The 27147-nt window shown below is 43.1% G+C and overlaps 2 protein-coding genes across 2 annotated transcripts in view; one reads left to right on the forward strand and one right to left on the reverse strand.

Annotated features, from left to right (window-relative positions):
- LOC142572258 (uncharacterized) overlaps positions 1–13622 on the forward strand; it is a 34686-nt gene extending 21064 nt beyond the window's left edge. The window contains exons 2-3 of the mRNA XM_075681231.1: positions 7599–7828; positions 13440–13622. Of these exons, the coding sequence (XP_075537346.1) occupies positions 7599–7828; positions 13440–13590 (381 nt within the window). The 3' untranslated portion in view covers positions 13591–13622. The remainder of the gene's footprint in view (positions 1–7598; positions 7829–13439) is intronic.
- Positions 13623–15871: 2249 nt separating this feature from the next.
- ORMDL (sphingolipid biosynthesis regulator orosomucoid 1-like) lies at positions 15872–26812 on the reverse strand. The gene is made up of 4 exons (XM_075681232.1): positions 26404–26812; positions 22736–22913; positions 20592–20743; positions 15872–17254 (listed from the first exon to the last, which is right to left on the reverse strand). The coding sequence occupies exons 2-4, from the start codon at positions 22901–22903 to the stop codon at positions 17119–17121; spliced, it is 456 nt and encodes a 151-aa protein (XP_075537347.1). The 5' UTR covers positions 22904–22913; positions 26404–26812; the 3' UTR covers positions 15872–17118.
- Positions 26813–27147: the final 335 nt, after the last annotated feature.

Here is a 27147-nt window from a genome sequence, read left to right on the forward strand (position 1 = left end):
GGAATTCAACTTGGAGATATCGCCGGTTCACCCATGTCTCCAAGGCGGTTCGACTCCCACCAAAGGTCGTGGGTTCGACTCTCAACCTTCACGATGCCAAATGGAATCCAACTAGGAGATATATATTACCCGTTCGCCCATATCTCCAAGTGGGTTTGACTCCTACCAAAGGGCGTTGGTCCGATTCTCAACCTTCACGATGCCAAATGGAATCATATCTCCAAGTGGGTTCTAAACTCCCACCAAAGGTCGTGGGTTCGACTCTCAGCCTTCACGATGCGAAATGGAATCCAACTGGGAGATATCGCCGGTTCGCCCATATCTTCAAATGGGTTCTACTACCTCCAAAGGGCGTGGGCTCGAGTCGCCGCTGCGGTTGCAGACAAGCGCGGCTCTGGATTGCCAGCGTAAACAAAAAAGACTTGATGCCGTCAACTTCGTCGCATTTATGTTCAGATTTTATTTCCAGTAAGTGCAGGGAGACGAACTCGGCAACCGTGATAAAGCTGAAGTATAAGCGAAAGATCGCATTGGAGTCGGTCATCTACTCGGCGAATGGACGAAGTCAGCTGTATTTCTTCATACTCGCACAATAAAGTTATTCTGTTCAAATCCGTTCTAAGAATATCGTGCTTCTGGTGGAAGTTGACCTGGTGGAAGTTATTGACCGATGGTGTATTATGAAAGCAGCACGTGCCGACTAAGAATATGAAAGTGTGTTATTTTTTGTTCTGCAACCAAAGCCATGCCTACCGTGTGCCGACCGTCCCTAGTTAACATGTGAACACATGTTCCATGAAGCATGGGCGAGCCCACACCCATGGGCTCTCCCGTCGTGCTTCCTAATCTCGCCGGCAAGCTGTGTGGCCGACACCGCGCATCGCGCGCTTTATTACTTCGGAAAATAAAGTTCATTACGGTAGAACACGTTGTGGGGCTAGTTGGTTCATAGCTTTCAAACGATGAAGCGCCAGTCGAGACAGCACACTAATGAAGAAAGAACAATGACAGGACAAGCACACTAATGAAGAAAGAACAATGACAGGACAAGGCGCCTTGTCCTGTCATTGTTCTTTCTTCATTAGTGTGCTTTCTGTTGGCGCTTCATCTTTTGGAAAAATGAAGTTCATGTTGAAGAGAGTAGTGGCACGTTTTTCAGCTCTCTCGAATCGGCGACGGACCCTTGCACGGACACCACTCGAGGCCTAAGAGTCAGCGAGTCACATGTGTCCATGGTTGATCATGGCATATTCGCGGCCACCGTCATCAGCTCGTTTGATCCATGTTAACGGCCCTTCCAGTCAAGTTATTCTTCATTTCTTTATTTTGTAAAGCTTTATGTCCGGGTGCCAGGTAAACAATGCTTAGAAAATCGCACCGCGAAAATTTTAGGAGCATGAAAGCTAGCAGAACGTGTTTCCTCAGAGCTTCGCTAGTTGCCTGGATCGGGATGTATGCTGGTGCGGCACACTGCATGTATACACGGACACACCTCTCATTGTGGTCACCTGAGTGATACAAGCTTAACAGAGTGCAAGGCTATAGATATACAATAATAATATGGCGGTAGTTATCGGCATCTTTTGGGTTGTGAAGGCCAGTTTCCTCATCGATTCGGTGCCCACGCGATTAACTCGAGATGCATTCAGTTGTCACCATCTTTTCGACGGTCACGCGCTTCGCTGTTGCTTCGTTAGTGCGACCTTCTTCGTTTAGAATGATCAAGGGACCAAGAAAGGGATTCGGTTCGTGGTTAGCTGGTCTGTATGCACGTGGAACGATTTGCGGCCAGAGAAAACGCCAATTGCGTTTAACTTTTCCTTTTGCTTCATTATTTCCTCGAGTAACGGCTCGCCGTGAGGCTGACAGATTCTCGGAACCATATACCCGCGATATGGGTTAGATAAGGTGAAAATTAAAAAAAAATCAAAGAAAAAGTTAAATTATCATTACATTTAGCAGAGGTACCACCAGACTGGAGTAAGGCAAGACTTGTCCCAATTCATAAAACGGGCGATCACCTCACAGTGTCCAATTATCGTCCTGTTTCTATAACAAGCGCATGCAGCAAATTATCAGAACACATTGTCGCAGGCTTTATTCGTCAGTATTTGACAGATCGCAATTTTCTATATCCCCTACAGCACGGGTTCGGAAAGGGATTATCGACTTCAACTCAGCTTGTGTCAGTTGTTCATGAAATCTCTGAAGTACTTGACTCGTCCGGACAAGTTGACATGCTCTTTTTAGATTTTAGTAAAGCGTTCGATAATGTACCCCACGGAAAATTAATCTACAAGCTCCAGTGCATTGGTTTTCCATCAAATAGTATATCATGGATCCAAGCCTATCTCCGACACAGGCAGCAGTCCGTAGAAATTAATAAATATTCCTCAGGTGTCCGTCAGGTAACTTCGGGCGTACCGCAAGGCAGCGTATTAGGACCCCTTTTATTTTTGACCTATATTAATGATATAATAGACGAAATCCCCGATGATGTGCATGTTAATTTATTTGCGGATGACTGTGTCATATTTAAAAGGTAGCTTCACGAAACGATCACGCATGCTTGCAGAAGTCAGTTATTGCAATTTCCGATTGGTGTAAACTTTGGGGAATGGCATTAAATGTACATAAAACAGTCTTGCTGCGAGTAACACGAAAAAAGGAACCGAGTATATTTTCTTATGTTCTAAACGACCCAAATATAACTGATGTTGAAAAATACAAATACTTAGGCGTCACATTCACTAACAGATTCTCTTGGTCAGACCATATTTCCCTTACATGTTCAGCAGCTTTGCGCAAATTATGATGTTTGAAAAGGAAACTTAAAAAGGCACCGGTAGACACCAAAATTTTAGCATATAACAAACACATCGCGCGATCGAAACTTGAATACGCAGCGGTTGTATGCGATCCTCATACCAAAAACGACGTCATGAATTTGGAACGAGTACAAAGGAAGGCCGTCAGATTTATCTTTGGAAAACATAAAAGAGAGGATTCCCGGTCCTTACTAATGCTTAGGAATAAAATCAGTTCACTAGAACACAGGCGTAAAGTTAGTCGTCTCCAGTTTTTACATAGCATCACAAATGGAAAAATCGGGCTTCAAATGCATCATTATATAAAGCCTCTTAATGCACGAAAACCAAGACATAGACGCAACTTTTCCCTTACGCCATTATGTGCTAAAACAAAATCTCACATGAATAGTTTTTATCCGCGTACTATAAACGAATGGAATTCTCTCCCTGTTGATGTACTTCAATCAGGGAACTTCACAAATGCGTTGGAAAACTATTTGTCACATAAAATAACACAACCATAAGCAGTATTTCTCACTATTTTTTCTCGTTTTCTATGTGAAATTTCCTGTATTTTGCTATGGTTAGTCCCCGATTGTTGTCTGGCACAGCGTTTCTATCCACACATAAATTCATATGTGCGATTCTTTTTGTTGTAGTTACTGTGCTAAGGCAAGCATTTTGATTTTTGTAACGTGGCTATGGGCTGCATCCTTTTCATGCACTGTTTATATATATATATATATATTTATATATCATAATTATCTTTGTTGCATTGTCATTACCTTGTCAACTGCATTGCTCCTCCTGCATGGGCCAGTAAGTTGGCCTGCAGTATAAATAAATAAATAAATAAATAAATAAATAAATAAATAAACAAACGCGAAACAGCGTCTATCATCAAACCCTGCAATAACAGTTAAATCCATAAGCAACATGAATGTCATCCGTTAACTCGTTTGGTTTTTGCCTAATTGTAGAGCACTTTTCGTGCAATATTTCAAACTAGAAACAAAAGAGTCCCAAGGCGTTGAGAAATTAAGCGTTCTACAAAGGAACGCATTGTCGGCAACCGAGGCGACAGCCAAACAGGAAGAAAAAGCGAACGTTAACAAATTTAACCGTTGTTTATGAAAATATTTATAGATCAACATCTTTTTATCTAAAGAGGAAGTAGAAAAAATGCCGCCGTAAGTGGAGAACAATTCCGTGTTTTGAATGACGCTTCTACAGTTATCAGTCGAGCCGCCTGACGTAGCCACTTCTCTGCTGTGCTTATGTAAGCGTCTTTCTAAGCTTCCGCGCTGGGCGCAGTACGCCTACGAGGTTGTACTGGACTGGCAGCCATGCATCCTTATGCAACTTCCCAAATAACAATACGAGTCGCTTGCGGCACTTGGTAGAGCATAAATAAGGATTCCAAAAGAACTGTGACGCTTCCACAAATATATATTTCTCTATAGTTCTTCCAGAGCTAATTAAAAAAAACGCTACTATAGTCGGATACAAATTAAGTATGCAGTGAAGCCCCGCCCACGCCCTCATAACCGCCAGCCACTCTTCCTAGTGGAGGGTGCAAATAATTCTCACTTCAAACCTTTTCTGTTACCCAAATAAGGCGGTAACCACAAAAATAAAATTATTAGCGCGTAATTTTGTACCTTTTGCCTCGCCTATTATAGTGGAATGGCCAAACCCTAATTCTTTATTGAACTGAAATAACATGCTTTCCTTGCTGCAACTATTTATTGTCAAGTTTCACTTTTGTTTGCAGTGAAATTTCATGAGTGAAACGGGTTCAGCAGTGAAATGAACGGCATCGCAGACTTTTGAAGAGTGAAATGCTCAGACTCCATACACTTTGTCCATGTCTGTTGCACACCTGATTGCTTCCGCCGATGAAAAGACTCTTCAAGAACAGCAGACGCTACGGAGGTATCAAGTACGACGCCATCTTGAAAAGGCCGCATAGCGACGATTTTGTTTGCTCCTATGATTGGCTGGCGAAGTAACACAACCCCGCGCGGTTTGTGTGCCTTGGTTGCCAACTGCTGTTTTTTTTAAGCTGTATTCTACTAAAGTATTCTTTATTTTACTCTTTGGCTTCTTTACTTGTCCTTGGCAGTGTTCTTCCTGCGCTTCTTTCCTGCGCAAGTCCATCTGACGTAGTTCCTTGTTTGCCAAGTAAAGGAGAGATGTATCGCATACGCGTTTTTATGGCGAATGGTGGACGTTATCCACATTTGTACTAGTAAAGTACCCCCCCCCTTATTTGCAAAGAAGTTACATTGGGTTGCCCCCCCCCCCCCCCCGAAAAAAAATCCTGCGTACGTGCCTGCATTGTACAACAGCACTGCATATACATCAAACATGTGATTAAACATTATTCAAAAAGTTGGATCCATCCTGCGTTAGAGTGATGAGGGCTGATCTGCGAATTCATGCCCATGCCTATAATGTGAAAAGCTTCAGTCAACTTCAGCTGTCTCACGCATACGCTGATCTCTGTGCCTTATAACGACAGCGGTACTATCGAAAAACGGTACACAACCACAAGTACGATAGTGGCTACATAGACGAAAGCTAGGTGTGCCCTTTAATGAAGCGTGGTGGTCTTTCAAGTGTACGTTGATGCGACGCCCGTCTGATCGATATAGACTGCCACAAGAAAGTGCAACTTTATACTCGACGCCAGTGCCAAAGGGCGTGGTTCATCAGGGCCCAAGCTTTCTGCCAGCGATGCTCATCTTTGCAAACGCTGTGACACACACACACACACACACACACACACATAGAAAAGGCGAAAGCAAGTCGCACCACACAGAATTCGTACACATACCTTCATGCCTTCACAAACGCACAAACGAGGCCGAATGCAAATATTACTTCTTTTTACAGTGCGTAGCGTTCAAAAACTTGTTTGCAGCATTTTTGGCAATGGCAATGCAGTTATTATTCATGTATTTAATCCCTCGACAAATTGTTTAAGAGGAAGCTTTAGCTCGGGCCCAATTCCGACGCGGCCTATTCAAATACATGTAGAACGCAGAAACGCTTTTCTGAGCTAACTGTTGGGTCGCTTTTAATTAAATTTGTTGAATTATAGAGAGAAAGTTAAGTACTAGTATCTATTGGAAGCGGAATCTCGATTTAGGGCCTGAATTATGTTTAAAATATTTTGAAAAATTTGAAAGTGTGAAAAAAATTTAAGCACGACGTTTACAAACTAATAGCTCTTGATTAAAAACAGATATCGCGGTTATTCAAAGGGCATCTATTATAAGAGTCAAAGCGGACAAATTTGGTATGTCAATTTGCATATAACGTGAATTGGGTACGTGGCGCACAAGGGTTCTGCAAAAGCCGTATTTCGATAATACTAAATTATTTGAGATTCATTTGTAACATATCAATTTTGTCCGCTGTAGATGTACTATTAGATGTGATTCACAGAATTGTGATATTATTTTTCATTGTTGAGTTACAGAGGTTTAAACGTGATAGTTTCGTTTGCTGAAAATTTGCGATTTTCGCTAATTGTTAATAATAAATTGACAACATAAATGAAAAAATCCAAACCAGAAGTCAGTAGAATTTAAGTTTTCCTTTAAATGCAACAAATCTCGTCAAATTTGGTGCTGTGGTTGCCGAGAAAAACGAATTCGCCTTCTGCATGTATTGAGACAGGAGCACCCGAGCTAAAGCTTCTTCTTAAGGAGGAGGCCAAGCTGCAACGTGAGCCCCCACCACCCCCCACCCCCGAACGAAATTTCTGGCTACGCCACTGGTACGTATACTTCAAACGGACATGATTTTCGTGAAAAGTTAAAGAAAGGTCCAGAAACTGTAACGATGTATCCATCGGCCGCCTCGGACGTGAAGCGCAATCACGGCCCCTTTCTTTCAATGCCTTCAGAACATGCTTCAGAACGTTGATCAAACCATCGTGGTAGCTTCGGCTAAGTTGGACTGCTAAGCACGAGTTCGCGGGATCGAATCTCGGCCGCCGCGGCCGCGTTTCGATAGGGGCGTCACAGCAAAAACGTCCATGTCCCGTGCATTGAAGGCACGTTAAAGATCCCCAGGTGGTCAAAATTAATCCCGAGTCCCTCACTACGGCGTGCCTCATAATAACATCGCGGTTCTGGCGCCTAAAACTCCACAATTTAATTCAATATGTTGACCATATCCATGGTATAGTTCATCGTAACCCTTCATAAAAATCAAATAATAATCGACATTGCGGAACAGATAAGAAACTAAGCCCAGTAGGTCTGACTGAAGCTCACGGTCAACCCAGCTCAAGAAAATGTTGCTCAGCACTGGAGCCACCCGTAAGTCAATATAGGTACCAGAATTCTGGACATACAGAATTGTTCCCCCAAGCAACAAAAGTTGAAGGAAGGTAAAATGATAAAAGATCTAGAAAAGAATCCACAGAAATGCCACAATTACTCCTCAACCGGACCCCATGATTATAGTTTTGTTTTTCTTTTCTTTAACGTACATCATTAAATAGTCACGACGGAAGAGAAAATGAGAGCTCCTGAACGTCTGTACTAAAAGCGCTGCACTGCTGCGCTGCACAACAAGGGCCTGAATTTGCTACAAGTCCTTTCTGTTCTATGTGAACATTCTTTAGAGTTTCTCTTTATAAATTGAGTTAGACAATCTGATATGAGCCCTGCTGCATCCGAGGCTTGCTACTTGAGATGCAAGTGATTAAAATGACATGACAAGGTGGCGTGCATGCACACGTGCGTATGATGACGGCGTGGTTTGTTGCAGGTGAGCAGCAGCCACCAACCGCTGTACTGCTGGGCCGAAGCCGGCGCGTGGCCACCGCGCGGATGTTACCGGGACTCGGTGCGATCGTCGCTCCACGACGAGGAGATGGTGGGCCTTCGCTGCGAGTGGGAGCGCAAGACAGACAGGAAGTTCCACCAGAATCAGCTACGTCTCCAACAGGAGCGCCAGCGGGAGCAGGCTGACAGGCAGCTGCACGACAGAAGAGACAGGTATACGCCGAAAGCTGCATATAGCAGCACAGGGGGACGCCGCTCTTGGGTTGCTCATGGACTGTGTTATGCTAAATGGGCCGGTTTGCGTCGGATTAGCGGAGTTGCACGGCGCACAGCGGATACTTGGGAGGGAAGGCCACTTGTGAACAACGAATGCTTGTGGATCTTCTTCGGCCGCAAGGTGTCCGCTCCAGGCGTTGATTCCACCCCAAGCGAGCCACGATCCCTTCGCTCCCACCAGCATCTCTCAGAGTACATATACCCTCGCGTACAGGACATTATCCGCGCGAAGAAAAAAAAAGGGGGGGCCCTGGCTACAGCGTTTAAATTATAACGTACGACCGATTTTCCGAAGCTTTACTTGCCTCTTCACCCAGGATTGGCGTCCGTCGGTCTCATGCCGTAATCTGGGCCGAGTCTGCAGTGAAGCCCCGCCCATGCCCTCATAACCACCAGCCACTGTTCCTCCGCGAGGCTGCAAATAGTTCGTACTTCAAACTTTCCATATTACCTAAAAAACGTGGTTACCACAAAAATAAGATTATAAGCGCGTAATTTTATACGTTTTCACTTTTCTACAATAGCGGACTGGTGAAAGCCTAATTCTTCTTTGAACTGAAATAAAACGCATGCTTCGCTGCAACTATTTACTGCCAAGTTTCACTTCAGTTGGCGTTAAAGTTTCATGAGTAAAACGGACTCACCAGTGAAATGAACTGTACCGTGGACTTTTGAAGAGTGAAATGCTCAGACTCCATACACCTTGCCCAATGTCTGTTGCGCACCTCATCGCTTCCGCCGATGAAAAGATTCTTCAAGAACAGCAGACGCTTCGGAGGTATCAAGTACGACGCCATTTTGAAAACGTTGCTTGACGACAACTTCGTTTGCTTCTGTGATTGGCTAGCAGACTAAAGGTGCGTCCTTACTTGCGGAAATAAGCGCGCGTAAAGGCGCGTTCGCGGCAAGAATTATCTGCCCCCGCGAGGATGGATCCCGAACCCATTTTTTCGCGGCACCGCGTTTCCGCAAACCCGAGCGAGCCAATCACCAATCACAAGCGCCGAAGTCGTCACGTGGGCGGTGAGGTCAATGCTCTCGCCAGCAACAACGACTGAAACCAACAAAACTTAGATTAGGTGGTGTCAAAACATGCGACAATTCTCGCGGGCTCTCGAGGCATCTCAAGAGAGGGCGAGAACCATGGCGAGAACGCTCGCCTGCCCGCCGCTCTCCGCGACCGCTAACGCGCAGTGGTGGTGCTAACGCGCAAGTGAGGACGAGTCTTATCACAACCCCGCGCGGTCCGTGTGCCTTGGTTGCCAACTGCTGTTTTCTTAAGTTGTATCCTACTATAGTGCACATTATGTCATCGCAAGGTTATTAATGCCGTTTGTAACGCGAGCGGATCCGTAGGCAGTGCTATCGAAGGCGCTGGTGCAAAAAACTCACTGATCCCAGGAGTTGTTTCTGATAACCCAGGGAGATGCAGCGGATTCGGGGTGGCATCTCATACGTCGCCATAATAGGGTCATTTATCATCATCATCATCAGCCTGGTTACGCCCACTGTAGGGCAAAGGCCTCTCCCATACTTCTCCAACAACCCCGGTCATGTACTAATTGTGGCCATGCCATGCCTGCAAACTTCTTAATCTCATCCGCCCACCTAACTTTCTGCCGCCCCCTGCTACGCTTCCCTTCCCTTGGGATCCAGTCCGTAACCCTTAATGACCATCGGTTATCTTCCCTCCTCATTACATGTCCGGCCCATGCCCATTTCTTTTTCTTGATTTCAACTAAGATGTCATTAACTCGCGTTTGTTCCCTCACCCAATCTGCTCTTTTCTTATCCCTTAACGTTACACCTATCATTCTTCTTTCCATAGCTCGTTGCGTCGTCCTCAATTTGAGTAGAACCCTTTTCGTAAGCCTCCATTTAGCTTGTCCGCTATTCCGGCAAACTGGGTGGTTTGGGCGGATTGCCGGATGGGCGGGGACGTAAACGTGAGTGGCTGGAGCGGTGCACCCGCCTAGCGGCGTAGAGATCAGCCAGACAAACACAGTGCTAAAATTGCAGTAACCTGCTATATTCCGCTTCGCTGCTGGTGCAAATATACGGCAGAGGCGTAATTGTGAACACAATTACGCCGCTTTCGAGAATTTACACCAGCAGCTAAGCAGAATATAGTAATTAGCTTTGTGTTTGTGTAGTTCAGTTTTGCACCACCAGCTGGCGCCACCAATCTGGCCTCTCACGCTTATGCCTCCACTTATCTGGCAAACCGACCGCGCTTGCCGGAATACCGGACGCACTAATATTTTCTAATGTCGAATAAGTGCCTCCTCTATGCTTAATATAGAGGAGGCACTGGTCGAATTTTCCATCTTGCCAGCTCCGATTGATCCAGAGGGCTGCTAGGCCTCTCTGACTGGCTCAAAACGCCATCATTACAGACTTTGACGACATGGCGGAATATGACAATAGTCGGCACCATGAGAGAAAACTGTCCAGGTGGCAACTCTACCACCGATTCCTACGTACAGTACAACCTTGCAATTTTTAACAGTGAGTGTCGACCATACGGCATGTCAGCGGCCTTGTAGCGGCGAGGGACGGCAGGGTTTACAACTTTATGTGCGGTCATGCAAGGCGAATTTTAGTTCGAATGCATTCTGCAGCGCTGTTCACTTTAGAGGTGCACCTGACCACTATACAAGGTCACTGACATGCCGTGCAGTTGACGCTCGTCTGATATTGTTAAAAAATTGCAAGGGTGTACTGTACATATACATAACTTATTTATATTTTTCTGTGTATGGAAATTAAGCACTATTGTAGAATCACTCCTAAAATACACAACTGAACCAAACACCAACGCGAGGGGTATGAGAACAGGGCGTTGTCGTTAGATCAGCGATACCTGCAGTGTCCCATGCGGTATCGGCTGCAAAGTAGCCATCACAATATTCTTCGCATGCAGTTGTTGCAAATGACTTTGCAACACAGTCTCACAGCATGCTTGTGATAGGGATTAAAGTTACCGAATTATCTTTTTACCACGTTATATCTTCTGTATGCATTTACAAGTTCAATTACGAGTTCAAATGCGATAGCATTATGCAGTTCGAAATAGCACCGTGGCGTTTATTCTTGCAAGGGTTCTTGCCTTTGGCCAATGTAGGGGCGTATACAAATTTCCTCGGCGATGCGACTGGCGGCACAAGAGCGATGAAAGTGGAGCAGTGGAATGCATGTGTAACGTACAGGGGCACCTGACAGGAGGCGCAGCGGTGGTTCACGCGTGCACCAGGGCCGCTCTCAGGAAGGGCGGCCAACCCTTCAATTTCCTCCCTCCTTCCCTCCCTAGCACCACGGAGTGCCAACTTGCAAGTGCTGAGTGACCTATAGCATAACCCCTCCCCCCCCCCCATAAGAAAAAAGAAAATTAGAAATTGGTCTCCAATCCACGCTGTGAAGGGGGTTGTACAGCGAAGCTGCAAATGACAACCTTTAATTGAAGAGACCCCAAACGATGCATACTTTCTGATGGCACCTTTCTATTCTGCCACGATCATCCCATGTATGCAAGTTGCCATGAGCGAAAAAAGTGGCTATTATTCACCTGTTTCGTCAGGGCATTGGCTTGACGCATTCTCTGTCTCCTCTTTCTACCATACTGCATCCCCACTGGGCTGTTGCATGTGAGTACAAAAGTAAGCACTGCAGCTTCTGCAATGCTTTTGCAGGCGGCTAATGCCACCCAGAGGGCATTGTGTCGATGGCCAGGGAGTTCCAGAGGGCATTGTTGGTGACATCCACAAAGTTCTCGCTCGAAAGGCCGCACAGAGGCATCTCCCGCATCACTACTATGTGCATTATACACATTTTCAACCACCCTCCAATGCATGCAAGACAGCAGCAGCAGCAGTGGAAAAGTCGAGAAAAGAGGCAAAGAAAGCTCTGCTGTAAAATATGGAATCATGCTCTGGCCCCCCCAACAGAAAAATTCAGGCACCGTCCCTGGCCATATTCAGTAAGCACGCTGGATTGCATAATGCATCGCCACCATATAATGTGCTGTATGGATATGGTAAAAAAAAGTGATAGCTCCAATAAATCGTAGCGCAGACTTCTGCCTGCATTTGCACCTCTGTGCCATGATTTATCACAATGCTGAACCAACAAACCCAATCATCCACAATTTGTTAACTGTGGTCCACATCGATATTTTTGCGTGTGGTTATGAGCAGTATGTGGCAATATACCAGTGTTCTTTCTTCTTTAGCTGCACCAAATTTTTAAATATTGCCTATGGCAGATAGCACAATTCTGACCCTTCAGCAAAATTTCTTGACAAGGCAACCATTACTTCTACAAGAAATAAAAATTGCTTAATTGCATAATTAACATACACTAATTAACTCAACATATTACTTTAAGGAAGGTATTTCAATTTACTATTTGTAGCCGGTGAGTTCGCAAGGCATATTCATTTGGAACAAATTCTCAGGACTTGCACCAGTTTCAAGATATCAATTTTCAAAGTGTCCGATGAACTGCATTGGTGTTTACTTTTGTGCTTGAATACATACAACAGCATTTTCTTTATTAAGTGGAACAAGAGTGCATTTTTACTGCGTTTGATGACGCATATATTGAAACCGGTGCCATCTTCAGAATTCGTTCCAGGTGATATGCCTTGCAAACTCATTACCTACAATATGTAGATAGTAACATCCACTGTAATGTAATTAATTAAACAAGATTATTCATGTAATTATGTTAACCATTCAATTAAGTATTTTGACTTCTCGTATATGTAATGGTCGCCTCATCGAGTAACTTAAGCTTAAGGGTTAGAATTGTGCTTTGTGCCACAGGCAATTTAGAAAAATTCAGAGCAGCTAAGAAAAACGCCCTATATATAGCATAGCTATGGAATGTTCTATTGCGATAGTTGTGGTCCATAGAATCATGTTTAAGAGCAACAAATAGTAGTCCTGTTTGTGCGGTTGTTGTTGTAGGCCATAGGTGACGTCGTAGATTTGTCGACTGCAGAGGTAGCTAGATCATTATGCCCTATTTATAACTCACAGATGCAGTGGCGTAGCCAGGGGGTGGCACACCGGGCACGTACCAGCACGTACTATGCAGCCTGATCCCTCCCCCCCCCCTTCTCCGAATAATAACCGAAAAAGATTCTGGCTGTGCCAGTGCACAGATGGCCATAAGGCAGAATAATAAGCCCTGCAGATGTCAACATGTAGATAGTTGGCAGGTAGGAGCTCGAGTGAAGCATGAGGGCTATGGGGATGACATATAGCTCGTGAAATAATCATTTCATGCAATCTGATGTGGTCACTCTTGGTGCATTTAACACATCTTATTCACTTTCAGCACGACTTGTCATACAACCTGCCTTTAAAGCTCCTGACATATTATTTTTTGTGATGTACTTTAATTACCAGACTTTCATCACTTGCAAACAGTTGCTGGGAAATCAATGGAAATATTTTTACGCAAGTTCTTTAATAGGGTTTCAAGAAAATAAAGCTGGAAGGTGGTGCTTAAGGGTAATGATAAGTCTTATGCTCTACTCTTACAGGCTGATGCAAGTGCTGGAGAATGAGAAGAAAGTGCTTGAAGGAAAGCTGACCGCCTTAAACTTGGCTGAGAAATCAAGTAGGCGTCAACGGTGTTGCAGTCCTAAAGAAAAGGATTCCCAACTCGCTGAAACGATCAAAACAAATCAGTAAAGTGGGACAGCACCCTTTTTTTACCCTTTCCATTCACAGCGAATTCCTTGGCCAAGTGGCAGCTGACTTCTGTACAGTATTTCATGGTACTTTCAAGCAATGTAAAGCTACTAGCACAGTGCTGTAACATCTTGGAGCAAGAATAACACTGCACATTAATCGTATTCAAAGGCATACCAAGAATTCATGATGATCAATATGCTAAATACTTAGGATCTAAGGAACAATGCAAATGCAAAGAATAATCTTAGAAGTTTCTCGAGATTGTAATATGCAACATCACTTCCCAAGAAGAAAGTTCCTTTCCCTCTTTTTGCACTCTGCATTGATGAAACCATCAGCTGCACAGAACCAATGACACTGAAAGGCACAAATTTGCACTCTTTCCACTAAAAAATGAAATCTTTAGCCATGCCTGACCCAAGATAATGTCTGCTGTGGCTGCTTCTGTAATCTTTAGCTGCTGAACTGAGTGACAACCATGTCTTGTTACAAGCTATTGTGTGTGGTGAATCTTGTCTTTCTTGGCACTTTCTTGTTCGGGATTGGTGACTAACTGCAATGTTAGCAAGAAAAAAAAAAGGAGAAAGGAAAAGAAAAACCAGGATTGAAGTACCAACCAGATTCTCAAGTCAACACAGTCGATGCTCAACACACTAGCAGCTAGGATGACAGTGGACTACTAAACTGCCATTTGGTAATGCAAGCAATAGTTCTGTCTAATATACAGCAAAGCATGCATTATCACGCCCAGATCACTTTCTTTTTTTAACAAAGCAAGCAATAAAGAACCTGCTTGCGAGTATGAGTGAACTGTACGTGCACAGCCAGCCACAAAATTTTGCAAACCACAGAATCCAAGAAAAAGGTTAATATCTCATCAGCCTCGCAATGGAGCCTGGTGTTCGCATTTCCAGTTTCTGCTAGTATATGCGAATAACATAGTGACGTACAGTTTTACTGGCTAATCTTTCAGGTTGCTCCGAAATTCAATGTTTTACGAGATCCCATGGTCCGTTGACTTTTGTGGTTGACTGCACATAACTGGCATGCAACAACACCGGAGACACATGCTTGAATAATTACTGGCAAAGTGGTCTTGGCACGCACTACTAACTAAACACACCTACACTAGACTTCCTTTATGCACTGGATGGCAGCTGTCAAAAGTGATTGTCACATGTTAACCTGCCGACAAAAACATTTCTACCACAGCTGAAAATACACAAAAGCAGTTAGGTTTTGGCATACTAAAGAGACACTTAGACAGAGACCAATCATTGCACGCACAAAAAGGGCTCAACGCACTAAGCAGAGCGACGAGTAGCGAGATTGACAGCAAGGATTTTCCCGGCATGGCGCACAAGGTACTACAATGTGCTAACACAACTGAAATTACATTCGCAAAACTGGCAAATTCACAAGAATCAAGAAATACTTCTTGTGGTCAGTATTGTAAGCAAAAATTTAAAAAGATTATAACGCATTAAGGTGACGATAAGCCGAATACAAAGTTTGCATGACTGAAGTTTATTGAAAATTTTTTCAAAAAGTTCGGTACTACACGGTTCGATTTTTAAAAAAGACCAGCAGGTAAAGCCAGTAGCCCACTGAGTCATTCTCGTAGCCAAGGGATGTGTGGGGGCAGGAGAACAAACAGTGTGCATTCATTTGGCTCACGTGGCCCAAACTGTTCATGCCAGCTGATGAGATAAGCACCAACTGTGAGCTGCCACCAAGATGACATATGGCAAGAAGTTTCACTTATACGAAAAAGCTCAGTAGAAAAAATTAAAGTGATAAGGTGGACCATTCAGTCTCATACCTTCAGGTAGCACGACCACGACAGTGAACAGTTAAGGAATTAGGAAAAGAAGTTGCTAGCAACAATTCAATTGTTTGCTATATATGAACGTCCGACAGCACATCCATAATGAATACTGTGCCAATTTAGTGAAGATCGGGAAAACTGGCAAATGGTATGCAGGTGTGGGGGTTAAACTGGCAGTCCTAGGGCACAACTAGGGTGGCAACCCTAGTTGTGCATTGATGCAGACAGTGTGATGGCATGAGATGACACTCCCCTTTGCAACACTGACAAAAATCGAAGGAACATGCTGTTATTCTCGGCACTCTCAAAGGAGTACAGACACAAAACTTTTTCCCAACTTTTCATCACTATGTCACCAAACAGCTGCGGACATTGTGATCACAGTATTAGGCCTCAATCCAACAAAGAAGAGACAAATGAGAACCTTCCAACCAAAGTTGAAAAGTGAAGGAACATTTCAAATTCAAATTTATTTACACTGAAATGTCACAATACAGATAAGCAAGAAAATGTTTGGCAATACATACACGCAGAAACTTTTTTTCCCCTGCGAAATGTACAAAACGGATTCGAAAGGCCCATTTGCTTGGGCTGGAGATGGCCAAGTGGTTTTTGACAGAACACAGTGTGCTCCCAAATCACTAAACTGGGCCGCTTAATTGGGACACGTGCGAATGCTTCATGCGTGGAGTAGCAGGCCAGAGGCACTTCCTCAGGCTAACCACTCCAGCTTTCTGCCATTATATTTCCCCCCTCTCTCTCTCTTTGTGCTTGTATCATCACCACTTTCAAATTACATAATGTTACCTGTGGCAGTAATCTGCACTTTACCTTATTCATATTTTAAAATGGTAAATTTAAAAGGATGATATAGCTACAGTAGTTCGCATGGTGGATAAAATTAGCCACAATGCCGTCATCACTAGGTCGATAGATATCCTTTAAAGAAAAAAAAAAACATGAGTTGGAAAAATCTGGTGTCGGTACTCGTAAGAGAAGTGTAGTTACAAGCACATTTTTCTCGTCAGCCTCACCATGCATAGGTTTCCGCCAGGACGTGTCTGAACAGTACAGTGGGGCATCTCATTATGAGGTACTATTGGCATCACTGAATTGGGCACGCTGGCCTACATTAAACAGACAAGATACAAGCAGCTTTGCTTCAGTGCATTGTGAGGCTGCCTAGTGTCATCCATACAAATAGACACTCTCAAAGAGACAGACTGTGTGATGACAGAGTTTATTAAATAAGAAAGGCACTTTGTATCACATATACTAGAGCACTCCAACTATAGAGAGGAGTTATGCATTATCAATCACAATATCTGCAATTGATTTCATCATGAGCCACAACAACTGCACATACCCCAAACAGTGCTAAAATATCAGTGACAAGAAAGAGCAAATTTCACTACTGCAAAAAAATAGCAACTGCTCCCTATCTAAAAATAATATCTATGAATATGACTGATTTCATTTCATTACAAAACAGCAATGACAACATCCTAAGCATAATATGAACATAATTGCATTGATTCTGTAGCAGCTCAAAACACAGCTACAGCATTTATTACAAACGTAATACGTAGGCCAATGCTTCCTTGGTAATGTTAACAGTAAATAAAAGGAAAAAAGAAAGCGGAAGCAAGATACAGGAATATTCTATAACTGAAACATGGCCCTATCCCTGCTTGCTTTCAATACTTGTTGATTCCAAAGAGTCGAACCTTGTGGAACTGCGGCAACTTGGGAATTAGCACGAACATCAGGGAACAAAAGTTGATGGCGAAGTGGACAGAGTCATACTTGGTGTAGAAGCTTGTGAGGAAAAATCTGAAACACATAGGAAAGAAACGTGCAGCCCATCAGGCTTATGATGCATGCCTGCCAACCTGTGGACATTAAAATTAGTAAATATAGAGGACATGACACCAGAAAAAGGGAGTTCAGGGACGATTAAGCACACATATGTACAGTAAACCCTCTTTATAATGAAGTTATCTTGATGGGAATTTTAGTTCATTATATCAGCGCGAGAGCTGGTAAAACATGTATCAGAATAATGTCATGCTTGACAGGAGCGAAATTCTGCGGATGCCCATGAACGGCTGCTTCGTCGGCCAGTTTCCATAAGGTGATAGAGTTGAGTCTCAAGAAACTGCCACAATGTGAGTAGCCATCATAGTGTTCTTTGCCTGGGCTGGTTGGTGCGACGAAACAGAAACGGCCATTGTGCATGTGGAACTGAGCAATCCAATACAGATTTCATGCGACGCACTTCAAACTAAGTCTGGTGCTACTGGAATTTGAATAATCCGGTCTAAAATGTGTGCAATGCATTGGAACAACAATAAACTTAGAATAAAGCAATTTTTTCAAGTAAACCAATTTTGTTACACAAGGATCTACTGCATATTTTTCTAAGTTTGCATAAGCACACATCTTTTGTGGGACATAGACACACTTCACTAACAATGATTTACTGTTAGACGTGCCTCACAAGAGGCAACAAACTTGCAAGAGTACATACTGACAAGCAACACATTGTTTGTAGACCATAGTGACTTTCTCAGTAACTCTGCTGCTGGCAATCTCGCCTGCTTTTGGAACTTGTCTGAATACATTTGCTCGAAGCAGGTATTCTTCCGGTGTTCTTTCACAATCGCAAGATTTCCAGGAGTATTATTGGAGACTGACAAGATAAATTTTTTTTGCAAACAGTATTTATTTTTCATAGCGAAACAATCCTAAAGTCGTAGAACGAGCTAAAATTACTGAAATTTATCGAAAATCCAGGAGAGTTGGTAAGTATGATGGTTGCTGCAAGAGGTATTGCATTCTTAGCTTTTAACACCACTGTACTATGCAACAGCGCCAGGTAGTAACAATGAATAAGCTACTGCACTCCACTCTGTACAGAGTAATGATATACACGGGTGGTGCTTCGTAAATTTCTATGACATGGCTATACAGATATTGTTTTCAAAGACTGAAGAACTTCAAGAGTCAAATCTCTCTTTTTTTTTTTGAGCCGGCTACAAAGCTTACACTGAAAATCTTGCATAGCCAATATCAAGTGAATTCTGAATGTAATATCTCATCTTAAAGGTCAAAGGCAAGCTATGCCACTGATGCTGGAGGTCTAAGCTCAAGAAGTATCATCCAAAACCCAAAAAATTTCTGCATGTTTGTTTTTGCAAGAATCTTATGCACAGCGTACCTCAGATCAGGTCACATCTGAGTTCTCTTACCGGAGGAAAGAAAGCAAAAGATATAGCATAAAAAAATCTCACATTACGAAGATGGTACAAATGCTGTAACAAGCCACTGACATATTTTTGTTCCTGCAGTCTAATACAGCCAAACCCAAATATAACTCACCTGGATAAACTATTCTCTATATCAAACACACAAAACATAGTGAACTATACCCATGTGAAATAACTCTCTCATAATGAACTGGACATTCGATATATCGAACTCGGGGAATCTGCTCCAAGTGCCATAAACCCACATGCATGCCGTGAACACAGCGTTCAGGGGAGTCATTTTTCCTGTGACCTGTAGTTTCAACAGAATCAAGAATGCCGTCCTTAGTGATGTTGAGGAACAGCCCAAGTCCAAGGCAAAATTACTTCCTACCACATGCAGTTTTGTATTCAATAAGTGGACTCCTGCCTTGCTTCTTTTTGCCTCTAAAAATAATAAACCCATACATAATAAATGTAATGACCAAAAAGTATGAGACAAGATCAAAGGGAAAGAAAAAAAAGCACATGCAATTAACATTATCCATAAGAAACATCTTCCATGCAGTCATCGGTGTGTGCTGTTTCAAAGATTGTTAAGCCATGGCTTCGAATGGGATGGTCCAGTTTGACAACACTGTTGATATTTTCGGGATCATGAATGACTGAAGAGATAAAGTGTGTGTATCGTGCAGCCTTTTTATATCATGAGACAACTGCCCTAACAATAGACTTGAGCAGCATGTGTGCTGCAATGGTCTTGGCAAAGAATATGTTTTTCCACTCAATAAACTTCAACTTGCCATCAATGGCTCAGGATTTCAGAAGACAACTCAACCAATTTTCGTCCTCAAGCTGAACTTGAGTTTTTGCTTCAAATGGTGTACATAGTTGGCTCCACCTTGGCCAGTCCAGTTAGACAAACTTCAGGACACACAACAAATCATGATGTAACTTGTGCATTGTAGCCTTAGTTGCTTTTGCACCATAAAACCTTATATAACTAATGAACTAACTAGAACTTGATGTGACTCTGCTTCACTATAAACAAATGCTGACTGTCTCTCTAGCTCTATACTAAACACAGTAAAGTACAATACTATCGTGTTTGTGAAAATTACTCATTTATTGAATTCATAACAGTGCAGCATTCAGCATTCAAATCAGTTTCTGATGATTATGTTTGGATATTTTTTATAGAGTATCAGCCTCCAACTCTGAGTGATTTAGTCTGATCTGACACAAAAGTAAGCGCGCAGTTGATATCTGGCCAAGAGATTATCGCACGACACCTGCAGTCATGCCCAGTGACGGGTGAGCCACCGCAACCGCAACGAGGCCTAACCAGTGGTTTGTTGTGACAGTGTTCTGCCGGATGTGTAATTTTCTCTGTGGTTCTTGTGAGCCATTCACTTACAAGGGCTGTAAGGTATCATATCATGCAGAAACAGAGGCAGCTAACGATAGCAGTAGAACCGTGTGTGCTGCTGCTGATGCTACACCTCGGAGTTCACGCTGAAAGGAACGGCTTCAACGACGTCCATTGTGTCTGTGCTATCAAGTTCGTCAAGGGGCTTTCAATGTATACCAGTGGATCGAAGCCAGATGGTGTCATTTGTAGAAGCAGAGTGTGAATGTTTATGTTTGGCCATGCTGCAGCACTAAAGGTACACACTGCGGCACTAGAGGTACACATACACTGGGGAGCAAAGTGTCCTGCTTGGATTGCAAGCAGCCTATGATCTACTGGTTCTGGCCCAGAGAACTTGAGAAGCCAACCGAACACAACGCTAGTTAAATGCATTGCTTATGATGCTTCCTAAGATATCTCAACTCTGAATAGTTGGTTATGTTCCCCCACATATGCGGTGGAGCTAAATAAGTCTACAGTAGCTAGCTGGTAGCCATGAGCATGTACTTACAGGAAAACAGGAACCACAGTGAGGAACTTTCTCGTGGCTGTGAACTGCATTTCATCATCAATCTGCTCCCACTGCGTCAGGTATCGTGACTTGCCCTGGTCTGCTGACTCCCAAGGAACTCCCTTAAGTGTATGAAGGAAGAAGAACATCGCCTGCAAAAAGCAGCAAGACGACCACATTCTTGTAAAAATTTGACTCCTTGCAGCACTTTCTCCCTGCCCCAACTAATGAAATTCCGAGATGGTCCTTCAAGTCCAAAACAGAGCTGCCAGGCAATGCTCAAGATATTAGTACGGATACTTCATAAGCACTAAGACTCATTCAGAAGTAAACTCTTTCAGAGATCCTAAACATATTCGCATTATGTACCGGACATGTGTGCCAAGATGTTTAATCTTTTTAAACTATACAGGTTTTTAAAAATTATTGACACAATCCATTTTCATTATTTTTGCACAATATCTTTAGTAGATTCAAAAGGAGCACCTTGGGCACCCAGAAGGAGCAATATGTCACAGTGTCTGCTCAGATCTAGTTAACTACTTATCCTTAAAGTGCGTGTCTGAGTGGAATGCCCAGAGGAGCAATATATCTTTCAAGAAATTGCTCAAACTATGTCAGCAACTGCAAGCGAAGGACACCCCTCATGGTTGGGTTTTATGCAGGTGAGATGATCAATTGTGCTCCTAAGAACTATATTACATTCTGAAGGAAACAAAGACTCAATCTAGCAAAGTTTGAAAATTTGCATCGCACCAAAATGGCTAAAACACGATAAGACACATTCAAATCCATGACACCACATTGATGCACCGGTGCTGAGGCTTAGGTGAAAAATTCTAAAAAGTGAAGTATAGCCTCTATCTTCTACAGCAATAATAAACATTATTAGCACAAAAAATAAAGATAGTATGTTGAACAAGTCTAAGCTGAGGTAATGTTTAACTTTAGCAAGCAAAAGCCTGTTAAAGGTAGATAAAGAAATGAATTGTAAAATTTTAGCAGAGAGAATTCAAGACCAATTAAGTGGCAAATAACCTTCAACAGCATACGCCTTAAAATTTGTAGACTAATTCATGCCACTATGTCAGTAGTCTGCCAAAACTTGGCGGAATAATTTACTGAGGCATATTAAGCTGGAAAATTTTTATATTTAATTTCAGCACAGTTTAGACTGCAGAAGCTTTCTGCAAGGTATGTGTACCCCACCTTGAAGAAATCAGTGTGGGTAACAGCAATAAATTTTGATGTAAAACTTTTTTTTGGGTGGATGGATATGTTGGAACAATTATTAAGTGCCTTCGTAATAGCTGATTACATTGCTATGATCAATAATAAAACAGCTGTTGTTATGACTATAATCAAACTATCTGCAACCAAATACAGGCCACATATGAAAAGGCAGAAGAAATAATGAGGTGACAAATTACCGAACATTCATTATTAAGTATATTTAATTTGTTGTGAAAGTAATGCCCTTGTCATCTAAGGCACCACACTTACGGCACAGGCCTCAATCAAAGGAAAGGGTTCTTAGGCTGGTTACATCCCAAAAATGGGCTGTCATTGATGTACGATGCTGCTCAGAGTTTACGCTTCTGCATCAGTGACAGAGCCCTTTCCCCTTCACAAGCTATCTTATCAGAAAACTGCTGAGCCCTGTTGACTGTTTCTGACAACCCTTGCATCTCCCTCGTGCTCGCTTGCACCATTGCACATGTTTATCGCCAGCCGTTGAGGCAGAACTGTGTTTCTAGACTTGTAAATGCCAATATTTACAATGATGCTCATACACAATGATTCATGTTGTAACATAAGAACGCCTCGAAGCAGTTATCTATATATAAACTGCTGCAGCAAATTGATTTCCTTTCAGCTGAGCCAAGGTTGTCACTCAACTCCAGAGCAACTCATGTGGCTGCCGGCACCACTGCTGCTGTCAACTGTTTGAACATTGCTTCATTATGCCTAGTGCACACCAATGTTGTTTTTTTTTAATGATGATGGTTACAGGAGGGGAAGGACAATGGCTGTGTGAACTCATCTAAAGTGGTGGAATTATGCTGTCTCTCATATGCTCATGCACAAGTAGTCATTTATTATGTAAGAAGAACAGACACATAAGGAGTGAGAGTAGGACAGACCACATTGTGTGTAAGATTTGTGAGACTCCAGGTCCAGGCAACGCTCAGGAAAGGGAAGCTGAGTATCAGCAAATGCAGCAGCAGGATGCCCAGGCAGTAGGTAAGCCAGATGCCACGACTGTTGAGCCAGGAACCATTGGGGTTGACTGCTGCACTGCCGTCCAACATGGTGAACTGTCTGCACACACAACAAAGCAGGAAGACACATGTATCAGGTGCATCATGGATATAGATGAGAGATCAAAGTTATCAGACATAATTTTCAAAGTATTTTAAATTCTATCTTTCAATACATTTAATTCCAATCCATCTATGTCAAACGAAACCTGATCTTGAGAAGTGATTGCAAGCTGAAATTATATAATCTAAGCTCAATAATTAATTCCACATTGCTAACACTGCACATATCCCAAACACTGGTCCTGTGGATGCTGGATTAAAACATCACATTGAGGATTTAAGCAGCATGTGGCTGCTGATTCCACTAACTGGTGACAGTACCACCACTAACCCATCAGTACCAAAACACCTTAAAGATACCCTGCTTCAAGCACTGGTTTCCTGAAGCCCTCTCGACAATGATATGATCATGTGGAATGGAAACACAATGCTATATGTCTGCCACCAGTACGTCTACATTTCAGTACTTCCACCTTTTCATTGCTTGCCGCACAAATTCACTGGCATGGTAGGGCAGGGCAGTTAGTGCATCTGAATTGGCAGCATTGTTTTTTATTGATGCCAATACACTTTGCTGCTGGAGCAGGAGAACCAGCTGACGTAAGGCTGCATCTTTTCTGTGCAAGTTCAGTTATCATACATAATTTTCAAGGTATTTTAAATTCTATCTTTCAATACATTTAATTCCAATCCATCTATGCCAAACGAAACCTGATCTTGAGAAGTAACTGCAAGCTGAAATTCTAGAATCTAAGCTCAATTAATTCCACATTGCTAACACTGCACATATTCCAAACACTGGTCCTGTGGATGCTCGATTAAAACATCACATTGAGTTCAACTGATTCAGTATGAAGTTAACTAAATAATTTCAAGGACATTCATCATTGGCCTGTTTTCTAGTGACAATGTAGAAGCTGCCTTTTATTTCAAACTTCTGTTTCTACCTCACTTACTGGATCAGATCAGGAAGTATATTTTGCAGAATCACATCCAAGCTTTGCACAGCTTCGTTGAGCTACTTGTATCAGAAAACTTAGGTGTAGCACTTAAGAGTTAGACTGAACTTGCACAGAAAAGATGCAGCCTTACGTCAGCTGGTTCTCCTTCTCCAGCAGCAAAGTGTATTGGCATCAATAAAAAACAACGCTGCCAATTCAGATACACTAACTGCCCTGCTCTACCATGCCAGTGAATTTGTGCGGCAAGCAATGAAAAGGTGGAAGTACTAAAATGTAGACGTACTGGTGGCAGACATATAGCATTGTGTTTCCATTCCACGTGATCATCATTTTATAGCTGTCATCCTCCCAGGCAAACGTTCCACCAACTGCTGAAGTGGTCACTACATACATATATTTTTTGTGATGGCACAGTGAACAAAAAAATCAATAAATAAATAAACAAGCATGTACGGAGTAGCCAGGGCAATGACATGAGAAGCAGATGGCAAGGCCTGCCCTAGACAGTCTGTATCCACAAAACTGACAAGTGCCAACCTCACTGTGTGTTGTTTGTGTCATCACCACTGCTGTGCTGTCTGCTGTGTTGGTGGATTGTTCACATCTGTTTCCTTTTCACCTGTTCCTCCAGAAAATTACTTTTTTTAGTGATTTGACTGCTTCTACTTCTGTATTCAAGCATGTGCCTTAACTTTCTATCCTTGATGCTACCTAGAGGAGGGCAGTGCTGTCCCGAGGCTATAGTAGCAACAACTCTTCAATAATGCCCCTCAGTCATTTTTAAACTACAATCTTGTCACCCAGCGCTTTCACTGTCTGCTCCAAAGCACTGGAGTGAAGAGGTGCCTCTTAAGCAACCATTTATTGCAGGAATCACCAAGGAATGTCATTGTAAATAGAGTGTCCCTATGAAATCGCAGCACTGAGTTCAGTCAAAGGAAGCAGCCGCCCTACACACAGAAGTGCAGAGAAATAGGCTGTAGTGAAGGTACACTTCCGAATTAACTCTTTGTTTTTGTTCACAAAGCACAATGAATTTTAAGCATAGTCACTAAGCTGTTTGCATGTCATGGTGAAAGCACCCAGTTAGCACTAACATAGGTCCTGGGGGAACGTGCATACACGAACATGTGGCAGCAGAGTCATGCTGTCTTGCCCTCCACCGATGGTGGGCCTAATTTCTACCCGGACATGGTGAAGTTCTATGCTCCCAGTATGTTGTAACGGCGTATATCTTATTTTGGTTCAACTAGAAAGGTATCATCACCCCAAGTCGTGCCTGATATCTGAGCATAGAAGTAGGCATACTGGAAATGGGCTATTATATTTACAAAGGTAACCACAGAGGCAGCAGAGAAGGGAATTTGGCAATATTCATATAGCAAGTGCATGTATCTTGCAATCAAATGACAAGCAGCAGCATAATTTTTTTTTATCTCCATCATTATCGAGAATTCAATAACTTGCAGCACAGAAAAAAATATGTACCCAGAGCTTTATACTGTGCTTCAAATAACTTCAAGAAAACAAAGAAAGCAAAACGTTATCACGAAGAAATGGAGCGGCACATCCTGCATAACTGAGACTTGGGTGAATCATAGCACTAGCAATCATAGACTTTACCGACGCTGATTACCAACTATGAATAGCTGTTAAGCAATGATTACGGCCTATCCCAGTAATACTTGTTTGGTGTGGTGGTAAAGATAGCTTATATAGCAAAAATATTAGACCGGTGTTAACAACTACAACAAACACTACAATCCAGCGAATGTGGCCATTGCTAACGATGCAATGTGATTATGACTCCACTTGATGGCTTCCAGCGTAAGTAGAGCTAATGTCAGTTACATGCATACTGCTGCAGCTAGATCAGGTTGCATTAAAGGTACACACTGAAAGTTTCATGTCCCCAGGGCATACCAGTCGTGGGAACTAGCTGGCACAGAGCGCAGCTGCAGCCTCCTGCCTAGGAACACGCGCAATTGCAATCAGGCCTCGACATCACCCTCTGTACACATTCTAAATGTGAAGGCAATTCAAGCACTGGTGCTGTCTGTAGCGCGCTGCGAATTCGCGCAGCTTGACTGATAAGATACACAGAAATAAACACGTCAAGCGGCGTTCTTTCAAAAGCATTTGGAGCTGCCATAACCGGAAAAACCCGCAGCTGTTTAACTCCGTCATCCAAATAATATGCGTATATGACGAAAAGAAGCCGAACTACTTCAGCCAAATTGTGAGCCGCGGGCACAAAAAAATCAAACGGGAGTTGGCCGCGAGAGACTGTCGTCATCTCAAAAACAGTTTGCGCGGGCAGCGTCAGCTTTCCTCATCGAACGTCCCAATTACCCTAGGACATCGTGCGGCCAACAAAATACAACAGCGACGATAAACAACGTTGATCTAATTTTCGCAAATTACAGCTACATAAGAAACAACACTTTCGACAATAAATAAACGAGATACATGTTATGGGTGCGCGAAGGCCGACCCTATGAATTACGCAACGAAAGTACTACGCACCAATGCGAAGTGTGAGTCACAGTGAATGCTGGCGGCCTGTCCCGGACCTGTCCAATCCCGTGTTGCAGTCAGGGATGAACACGTGGATAATACAGTATCAAGATTTCGATAATCCCTGCGACGGAAATAGACCTCTGATTCCTCAGGACCTTAACCTCACTCCCTCAGCAGGCGACCGACCGATAGGAGGTGACGCAGAATCACAGGAGGAAAGATGCCGAAGAGGAAATGCTTTGGCCCTTGAAAGGCCTTGCGCGCGCATACACTTCGAGACATTTAGCGCTTCGAGCGCCTCTTTAGTCTTCTTTGATCGCGCTGTACTCCTGGTACAAGTGTACAAGGTTTAAACCACGTGATCTCCGTTGTTTTTATGGAATCCGCACGAGCTCCCCAACCGCTCTGACTGCAACGCACCCATGTGATCGTGAAACAGAAAATGCGACCTAGGCGCCATCTTTGAATCTTTATCAGAGTTATCAGAGTTTGTTCCCGGCCTCCGAAATCAGAAGCTTGTGCACCATGATGATGTCACAAGCCAACGTTGGACAGGTACAGTGTACTAGATTGTGGTTGAGTGGTCCAAACGACGCTCTCTCGCTGACGCGCCGCGTGTGGAAACATTTTGAGAGGGCGCTGCGAGCGAACGGAATTGGGGCGGAGACGCGCTTTGCGACATATTCAACGTAATTTCACTGCGGGCCCTGAGACCGATTGCGCGCGTATGCTCTTATAATAGTGCTTTAT

This window comes from Dermacentor variabilis, chromosome 2 (assembly GCF_050947875.1).
Source record: "Dermacentor variabilis isolate Ectoservices chromosome 2, ASM5094787v1, whole genome shotgun sequence".
Classification (NCBI taxonomy): domain Eukaryota; kingdom Metazoa; phylum Arthropoda; class Arachnida; order Ixodida; family Ixodidae; genus Dermacentor; species Dermacentor variabilis.

Excerpts from the sequence above, each read along its gene's own strand:
- ORMDL (XM_075681232.1), bottom strand. The coding sequence starts at position 22,903 with ATGTTGGACGGCAGTGCAGCAGTCAACCCCAATGGTTCCTGGCTCAAC. Across the intron at positions 20,744-22,735 it reads CAAATCTTACACACAATGTG|GCGATGTTCTTCTTCCTTCA; the intron begins GTCTGTCCTACT and ends TGCTTTTTGCAG. Across the intron at positions 17,255-20,591 it reads ACTGTGGTTCCTGTTTTCCT|ATTTTTCCTCACAAGCTTCT; the intron begins GTAAGTACATGC and ends TATGTGTTTCAG.